Below are 9,349 nucleotides of genomic sequence, written 5' to 3' on the forward strand. Positions count from 1 at the left end.
TGATTTAAAATCATGAAATGAAATCTCACATCCAAACCCTGATTCCATCTCTATTTCGCACCCCCAAACGCCTTGTTAAAGGTTATAAGTTATAACCCATTTGGCAACTTGCCAAGCTACGACATCGCACCCCCAAACGCCTTGTTAAAGGTTATAAGTTATAACCCATTTGGCAACTTGCCAAGCTACGACAATCATCCATATATTTGAAAAATTGGGAACTGAAATGATCAGAAACAAGATAAAAGACAAATGACATGAGAGCTTTATATTCATTTTTTGACCATCAACCGTCAGTAGCTGATTCTATATTGTTACACACAATTGACATTGTGAATATTTTCGCAAATCCTTGCATAATAGTTATATATCCATATCTCTACGAGACGTGCTTTCTCCCAGTTATATTCTACAGTTGACAGTGTGTAACCAGCCACTTTGTTCCTCAACTAGACAGGAACATCAGTTGTTCCTTAAGGTTCGGGACCATTATCACTCTTTGAGTCACCGGAACCCGGAGGGAGCAGCTTGAGCACCTGGTCCGCCTGGTCTCTTCATAGCTCTGGATTGGGCGAGTATCTCTTCATAGTTCTGATTACAAAAATCACTGTAAACAACATGAAACAAGAAAGGAAGTATGGTATCTAGAGGTATCTTAAGTAAATTACCCGTTTCTCAAATGCATCGTCTCTTGAATCGATAATCTTATCTGCAATACCATAGTCAATGGCCTCTTGTGCACGGAAATATTTGGGGCGTTGGATATCTTTCTCAATTTCTTCCTTCGGTTTTCCAGTTCCTTGTGATAATAGTTCAAGGTAATAATCCGAGTTTGACTCCAGTTCTTTGGCCTGTGGAGGCAAAGTAGCAGAATTCTTGAGTGACAAATGACAGATCTGGATATGCAGGTGTGATCATACACGTTGCAACCTTATTTGATCCATACGTGAAAAATATAAATTCAAACGACCAATTTCATTAGTGCTTATGATGCACATATACACATGGACATAGCTAGAGAGAGAGACCAACCTTTATCCACATATCTATTGCTGCTCCACTGGATTTGCTAACCTTAGGTAAATACAATTTGGCTGCAATCCATCAATAACATCAATACCCAAAGTAGTAAACTGATCTAGAATAAATTTTGCAGTCATGAGAGTGTGGAGGCCTTTGACAGATATACATAGAAGATAGTTATCATGCGTCAAGAAAAAGATATGTCCTGGTTCTAATCTTAACCTTCCAACTGGCCACCAACCACAAACTAAAAAGGAAAGCAAATAAAAGGATGGAGGAAATGAAAGAACTAGCATAAAGGATTGACGAATAGTAGAAAGTTATTATGAAAGAAGTATAGCAGCTTTTGTTCTACACTCAAGAACCCTTGATTTATCAAATCTATGCTTTTCTGTCATTACATTAACTATCAATATATAGCAGCACTTGTGTGATAGTAAAGTTGAGAAGCATTTCTACAAACCATCCTCACACCACCATGGATTATCAAGTTAATTATGATTCAACTCGTCATGCTTGTTACAGATAAGACAACCTTAAGCAAACATCTGCGCTTTCCCGTATATCATTGGTACCACATATGAATTAGAAAAAGAGAAAATCATGTGATTATACAGTTGCCAGTGTTAGATCAAAGATATTGAGTATGAAAGTTGAGCCTTACTGGATGAATTTGGCTGCATAGCACGGAACCCCTTTTTTCCTAGTGACAGAAGCATTGCTGCTTGACCAAATGCCATGCCACAGTTCACTGTATAGATATCTGATTTGCAGTACTAGTGACAATTAAGAACACACAAGTGATAAGTTCGATGAATGAAGATCTGAGTCTTGGGAAACTTACACATAGATAAGTTGCATCAAATTGCTCCATTCCCTCCTCCCATAGGTGCCTGTTTTACTGTTATGGATAACTAGGGGTGACTTTGATCAATTTCTCATTGCTTGTTCTAAAACTCAGCGGTAGCACAAACATTAAACTCCATAACACGCATACATAAGTAAACATAAAAGTCTAGATCTGAACCCTTGGAAACATACAGACAGAAGTTTCGCATCTATTTATTCATCCATTCCCTCCCCCCACAGGTGACTGTTTTACTGTTATGGATAACTAGGGTGGCTTAAGATCAATTTCTCATTGTTTGTTCTAAAACTCAGTTGTAGCACAAACATTAAACTCCATAACACGACAAACATAAGTAAAAATAAAAGTCTAGAGATACTTACTCTCATAGCGTCAGCAATGGCATATGCTTCTGTTTCAGAACCAGCAGTCTCCATATTCTCATTCTGGGCAAAGTATAGAAAGAGTGCATCAGCATGTAAACATTAACAAAGTGTAAAGTGTATGTTTCGTCAACAAATGGGATGACACGGATTTTCACATCCCTCATCCCTGTATTATAGATTCTTGGATGACTACGGTCCAGGGAGCACATCCTCTATTGCATTTTGGCTAGTGTGAGATAATTATCTGGATTAGGCATATCAATGATCCCATTTTATGTTCGGAATTTGAACGCCAGATAAATCATAATGAGCAAAACCAAATATGTTATCCTTACTTCAGAAAGAATGTACTTTCATCTGCAGACATGATACAGCAAGTATATACCTAGTACAATATTACTAGTATATAATTATTTGAACTCCTCCAACAGACTCTCTGCAGTAACATTTTTCGAAATGTGGACTATTTGCAATACATAGTTATTTTGAGAAAGGAAAAGAAATAAAGATTATGGGCCAAACCCATGGCCCCCTAAACTTGGTCACGATCTTTCACTTGGGCACCTCAAGTGGACGTTGTTCACTTTTGGCACCTCATGTAGCCATAAAGTGTCACTTTGACACTTTTTACACAATCTGCTGTAAATCTTCACGCGCATGGCTACCTCGCTTCTTATGTGGATTAATTGGCCAATTAAATTATGCCAACTCATTTTAATTATCCAACTCATTAATATATACACAATCAAATTAAAGGATAAAAATACATAACAAACTAATCAATTAATTACTGACACATGGCATTTTCTCAATAATTATAAAATTATTTAAAACCTCCCCCTCCCCCCCAAAACCCCCTAAGTCATCTTCTCCATACCCCCTCCCCCACCCCACTCAAGTCATCCTCTTCAACATGCCATCCAAGTAACATTTCTAGCTACTCTTGATATACTACTTGTATACCTATTTTCCCCAATATTAGCTGCCATTGACACTTCTTGAGCAACAATGGTGAAATTTTTTAATTCGATCAATGGTGAAAATTTTTTCTTGATTTTCTCCTCCTTTTTTTCCTGTTATAATTTGTTATAATTCGATCACTGAACAGAAAATCATTTTAAGAAGGAACCCATTTTAAGAAACAAGAATGGTTAAAATCAACATAAAGGAAAATCAACCATTCTTATTTCTTGATTTCTTGTTTCTTAAAGAAGGAATTTTTTTTATTTTTGTTAAAATTAACCATTCTTATTTCTTATTTCTCAAATAGCGAATTAACTGAATCTGGCAGCTGCTTGAAAGGAAAAAAATGGTGGAAAAAAATGGATTATTGGAAGAGTGAGGAAGAAAGAGAAGGAAGATGAAAAATTACGAAAATGCCCTTGAAACGCGCTTAAAATGCATGTCACACACGCACCATGATGACTCAGCAAAAAGTGTCAAAATGACACATTTTTCTTTCTTTGAGGTGTCAAAAGTGAATAACGTCCACTTAAGATGCTTAAGTGAAAGATCGTGCCAAGTTTAGGGGGCCACCGATAGGTTTGGCCAAGAATTATGTATTGCAGAGAGTCCACATCTGAAAAATGTGTAGATGCACATAACAGTTATGCATAGTAATAGATTATTTAGGTGAATTAATGCATATACATATGCATGGTATCTAAAGTTTTCACTGACAGAACCCAGAAGCAGTAGGATGCATGGACATCTTTGAGTATTCATAAATGTATGCAAGCATGCAGATGAATACAAACGATTTTCAAGGTTATTTGTCCATAATTCATTTGCGTGTAAGGGCTTTTGTCATTTGGTAGACAAATGCGACTCACAGATCTCTATGTGCAGTCGCCACCATGTGTCATCCTAAGATCAATCATCCAACCCTCCTTATGAGTGTCTTTGATAACTCATCTTATGCTCCAATTAAGCAACCAAAATGAAACATGAGCTCGACGAATCATTCTACCCTCCTCATATTAACTCGTTCCAGAAAATAAATTTATTCAGAGAAATTAAATTGGAGGCAAACCGTCTTACCTGGGTACCAAATGAGTTTATATATAGGTATACAGGCTTTGTGGGATTGTCATAATCCAACCACATAAACTGAGCAACAAGAAGCTCAGTAACAGCTTCTACAATCTGTGGAAATCAAACGCTAAATCAAGATGAGAATCAGGATAAGAACAATGCAAATGTAAAATGAACTCAACAGGTTAACGGGAGGCAAGATCTAGGAATAGGTTAGTACAGGCATGCCCAGATAGACAATTCTAGCATCTAAAAGCAAAGATGGCAAATCAGGAGGCGCAGTATCGGGTCTTTCAGATCCTCTTGCTCCTCCACGGTACATGCTGACGCTCATGCTGCATGTTGAAGGGTGTCGTCCTTTCATGCCTGACATACTCCACATTCCACCATTGTTCAGATAGTTATTGGATGAAGATATACTCTCCTGTAATCAAAATACATTAAATTTCTTTTTTGTAAAAAGACAGATTTGGGAATGGGACATGTAAATGAATTCAACAGACCTAACATCATAAAGACAATAAAATACGTAGAAACCAATCAAGAAATGAGTATACAAAAGAACTTACTTCAGTGATTCTTTCTGACTGCCGCTGGGCCGGGTTATCTTCTGTCATGAACATATCCATCTGTGACGGACTAAGGCCATAAAGATACTGAGGGGCATTCTTATAGTTGTTCAGTACTACAAAATTATAGAAAGCATGATTAAGATCAGAAGCTGCAGAACAAAAATTCCAGCCAAATCTTCACAAACATAGGAGATTTAAAAGATAAAAACATAAGGAACAAAGTAAATCTAGAAAGTACAGTGAAGAAGAACAAGGAAACTGCTGTAAGGGTGCAAAGAACCATTTCACAACCACCAGATTCACTTGAATTATGACCATAGAGTTCTGAAACATTTTTCCTACTTCAGAATACATAAAGTAATTCCCTCTTTCTCTTCCCCCTTTCTTTGTGTTTTTACACTATGCTGCGTGGACTCTTCAAAATGGTTGTCGCCGCCAGCACCCGTGTCGGATCCTCTAGAAGTACACTACTTTTGGAGGATCCAATACGCACCTGTCGACACTATTGAAATGTCCGAGCAACATAGTTTTTACATCAAACTAATATGCGCTTGAATTTCTTCAGCCAATATAGAGGCACAAATACCCTCACTCAGATCACTGTTCCACAATTTGGAAAACCAAATAACAAAACAACCTGTGAGAGTTTAAAGCTTAAGCAACACAAACAGCTACATATATTCATAAGTATGGAAAAACTTGAGATATATTACAATTAATAAACAATGTCTATAAAGAGGCTGTTTCATGGACCATGGATTATCTGCTATAGGAGCATTTCTTGTAGAAAAATATATACCCGTATGCATGTGCCATTAATGATTAATCAATACCTTTTTCTATAATGCCAATGTGGACTCTTCTTTTTTTTTTCTTTTGATAAGTAAATATAGGTGCTGCTTTATAATTGCCTGCTAACTCCTAATTGAGTTACCAAGCCCCTTTTTCTCCTCCCTCTTTTTCTTAATAAGTGGGTTCTTTTCCCTTTTGTGATTTTATATTTTTGCTTTACAGGATTACTCTAAGTTCGCCAAACTTGCTGGAAATAGCTTTAGTGAACCTGGCAAGATGCCTATTTGTATTCCAAACTCAGTTTTTACACAAACTGCATATAATGTACATAATTCACATTTAAAAAATCACTACTAGATTATTCTCAGAAGTTCCTTACTTCACTGAATCGAGTAAAGCTTCGTACATTTTCATGGATAAACCTTGACGGTGAAACAAAAAAGGAGAGCCAGATAATTGCATTGACTATAGTACTGAAATTTACAAATAATTGCATTCTAAAATAAAACATTATGATCATAGGCAAAGCACATATTGAATGAGGCAACCCCTTCCCCTCCCTTCTTGATTAGAGTTTCTGACTATCGGTCTTTGCAGGCTTCACACACATCTCAACATCTAATATCCCCTTTCTCTTTCCCTTTCTTTATTTATATGTTAATAACAACGAGAAAATACAGAAAGAAAGCAAGTGCGATTTCAAGAGAATTCTAAGTAACATTTAAAACTACAAATGATTTCAGCAATAAAGAACACCAACACCTCATTTGTTTGAACTTAATAAGGTCATAATCTTAATTATTAAAATTTCAGTCATTAAGTTTATTTTTTAGATCTAAATTTAAATCATGCATTTTTCTTGCTTTCACAACCATTTAATGGGTCTAAATTGAATCTAACCAATTAAGATCTATACGAAAATCTTAATGTCATTAAGATATCTATTCAACAATTCTATAAAGATGGAAGTTATCACTGCTACATCTACTTCCACCCACAACCACCCACAACCACCACCCCCTCCAGTCACCGCCCAAAACCATCAACCATCATCGCATTCACTATCACTACCGACAATCACCACCATCAACTACCACTGTATTACTAACTACCGTTAAATGTGTATTTTTAAAAATCGAATACCGAAATTACCATACCAAAGTTTCAAATACCATACCATAGCATGTCCACCCCAATCTGCAACCACCATTAAAGGTCAACTACATCCCAATCATCTCCGTGCTGTCTTCTCCATCGATGTACTAATAAGTAAGCATACAAAAAGAGCAATCGATTTTGGTTGGTGTGTCTTCTCTTTTGTCCGGGTATGTTTCTTTCGCCCAATTAATTTCAGCAGCATTTCCAAATTTTGGTTATCCGCTCCGATTTTATGATTTCTTCATGTATTGGGATCGCAAATTTTTATTCGTTGTGATGAAGTTTGTTTTATTTTCAGAATTGGGGTTTGTTTGTAAGCCTTAATTAGGGGTTAATAGTGAGATTAGCGTCTGTATGGTGGAAAAATTGAGCTGTTCTTGACAATTGAGGTACTGGGTGTGTTTTGTTTGATGAACTCTTTTTAGTCCTTTTTTGTTTTGGGTTTTGGAGATTTGTAGCTTAATTAGGGTTCAAGGTTAGTCAGATTAGCGTCTGCGTTGTCAAAAATTGAGAGTTGTTGTTGGCAATTAAGGTACTGGGTATGTTTTGCTGTTTGCCAATATAAATACCCCTTCCTGTAACGGAATAACACCAAGCACGCCACATGACCAGTCCAAGCTCCTTTATTTCTCCATATTTTGAGAGTAACGCAGAGAATGTTGATATGTGTTTTAGTTTGATTACATGCAATTGGTGACTATTTCACTACTGTATAAAAAAGTTATATGACAGTGAAGCAGGTGCATTTTTGTAAGTGTAATATACTTTGCGTATCCAAAGTTTTAAGTTTGAAAGGAATACCATATCTCCTAGGATAATTTTAGAACTATCATAGCTGTAGTAACCACGCTTTGATGTCTGATTGATGTTATATGATGGCATTTCGTTAAACTGTTGACAATTATAGCATGTTTCGAGAGAATGTAAACATCCCCAAGTAAATAGCTGCGTTGTTCTGATTTCCTCGATCTTAACTTGATTTAAGAGGATCAAATATACCCCTCCTTCAAATTACTTCCTCTGTTTCCATTTGGTTTCAGTGAATCAGCAAGGTCTGAGACTAACCGACCACCTATTATGTGGATTTGATTCAAACAGAAGTCTAGGTGATTTGCGAAGATATAATTTTAAGCCTTTGCATAAATCTTACGAATCTGTGTGCTTTCCTCTGCTTTATATTCCTGCATTCCTGCTTTACTCTGTTTTATATTCCCTATGGGTGCCGTATCTATGTTATGTCATCTGCTTCTGTGCTGTACTATGTGTTTGTGTGATATCTCGTGACTTGAGCCGGGGGTCTTTCGGAAACAGCCTTTCTACTTCATCAGAGGTAGAGGTATGGACTGCGTACATCTTACCCCCCCAGACCCCACTAAGTGGGAATACACTGGGTTTGTTGTTGTTGTTGTTGTTGTATTATTTTATTTGAATTCCATATTTATTACTCCATTTTTAAATAAAGACAATTTTTACACACTGAATTGTTAAATATTAATATTCAGATGGAGATTTTTCAATCTTAATAAAAACAAATGAGGCCTAAGAAGATATCCAAGAAGGAAAACATAAAGATAAGAGAGAAGAATATAAACTCTAAAGCTTCAGAAAACGTGTTCCGGAGAAAGGAAAATCAATCAAGTAACAAAGTCTCAATCCAAATAATCTGACCCGTTTCATTTCAATACTAAATAAACTGTCTTTAAGCCAAACTAGAGGTACTTACGTCCATCTTTGAGATTTTCTTGTCTGAACTGTTTGGGTATATGGTCCGCAGACTTAGCTACTGGAGACCTGTAGCAATACCCTCGAACGCCGTTTGTTCTGCGATTGTGATCAAAAGTTGCAGAGAAGAACTTGGGACTGGAAAGGAAAGCTGAGCCCCGATCGCAATTATCAGGAATAGTCGCGCAAGAAAGGGGACAGAGAAGCAGGGAAGAAGCCATGGACAGACACTTTTTCGGTCAAAAGAAAACACACTTGTTCTGGTGTATACCTCCTGATGAAGGTCGAGGAAGAAGCGTGTGTGGCTGGGAAGCCGCTCCCTTTGCTTACCACTTTATGGGCCTCATTGGAGAACGTGTAGCCCAAAAGAAGCCCAATTCTTCTGGTGTTGTAGTGTCCAATTTAATTGGATAAACTTCATAAATAACCATTTCTTGGATTACTAATAATTGCAAATTAACAATTTATATTTACTTTAAAGGGGAAAAGGATCAATAATTATCCTTCAGTTTAAAAATTGATTAAATATACCGCTCGTCATATTTTGATATCAAATTTATCCTCGATTTCATACTTTAGAGATAAATTTATTCTCATTGTTAAGAAACTTTTTAATTATATCATTCTTTTAACCAAAAAGCTCAAATCAACATTAAATGCCAAATTTTTCAAAAATACTACACACCTTAATCTAACCTATCCTATTCGATCCGACCCATAAGAAAAAACCACACATACCCCTCCCTCAATTCTGTTCGGCGAATTTTTTCAATGAGTAAATATACTTCTCTTTCAATATGCAATACTAGTAAATT

General features: G+C 36.4%; 1 protein-coding gene across 1 annotated transcript; it reads right to left on the reverse strand.

The window, feature by feature from the left end:
• Positions 1–242: 242 nt before the first annotated feature.
• On the reverse strand, positions 243–8,932 carry LOC107855993 (ATP-dependent Clp protease proteolytic subunit-related protein 1, chloroplastic). Its single transcript, XM_016700989.2, has 9 exons — positions 8,536–8,932; positions 4,860–4,975; positions 4,511–4,714; positions 4,297–4,401; positions 2,254–2,316; positions 1,688–1,799; positions 1,033–1,094; positions 669–851; positions 243–591 (listed from the first exon to the last, which is right to left on the reverse strand). The coding sequence occupies exons 1-9, from the start codon at positions 8,753–8,755 to the stop codon at positions 505–507; spliced, it is 1,152 nt and encodes a 383-aa protein (XP_016556475.2). The 5' UTR covers positions 8,756–8,932; the 3' UTR covers positions 243–504.
• Between the last annotated feature and the right edge of the window lie 417 nt (positions 8,933–9,349).

Source organism: Capsicum annuum, chromosome 10, assembly GCF_002878395.1.
Source record: "Capsicum annuum cultivar UCD-10X-F1 chromosome 10, UCD10Xv1.1, whole genome shotgun sequence".
Taxonomy (NCBI): Eukaryota; Viridiplantae; Streptophyta; class Magnoliopsida; order Solanales; family Solanaceae; genus Capsicum; species Capsicum annuum.

Excerpts from the sequence above, each read along its gene's own strand:
- LOC107855993 (XM_016700989.2), bottom strand. The coding sequence starts at position 8,755 with ATGGCTTCTTCCCTGCTTCTCTGTCCCCTTTCTTGCGCGACTATTCCT. Across the intron at positions 4,402-4,510 it reads TTGTCTATCTGGGCATGCCT|ATTGTAGAAGCTGTTACTGA; the intron begins GTACTAACCTAT and ends TGATTTCCACAG. Across the intron at positions 852-1,032 it reads CAATAGATATGTGGATAAAG|GCCAAAGAACTGGAGTCAAA; the intron begins GTTGGTCTCTCT and ends TTGCCTCCACAG.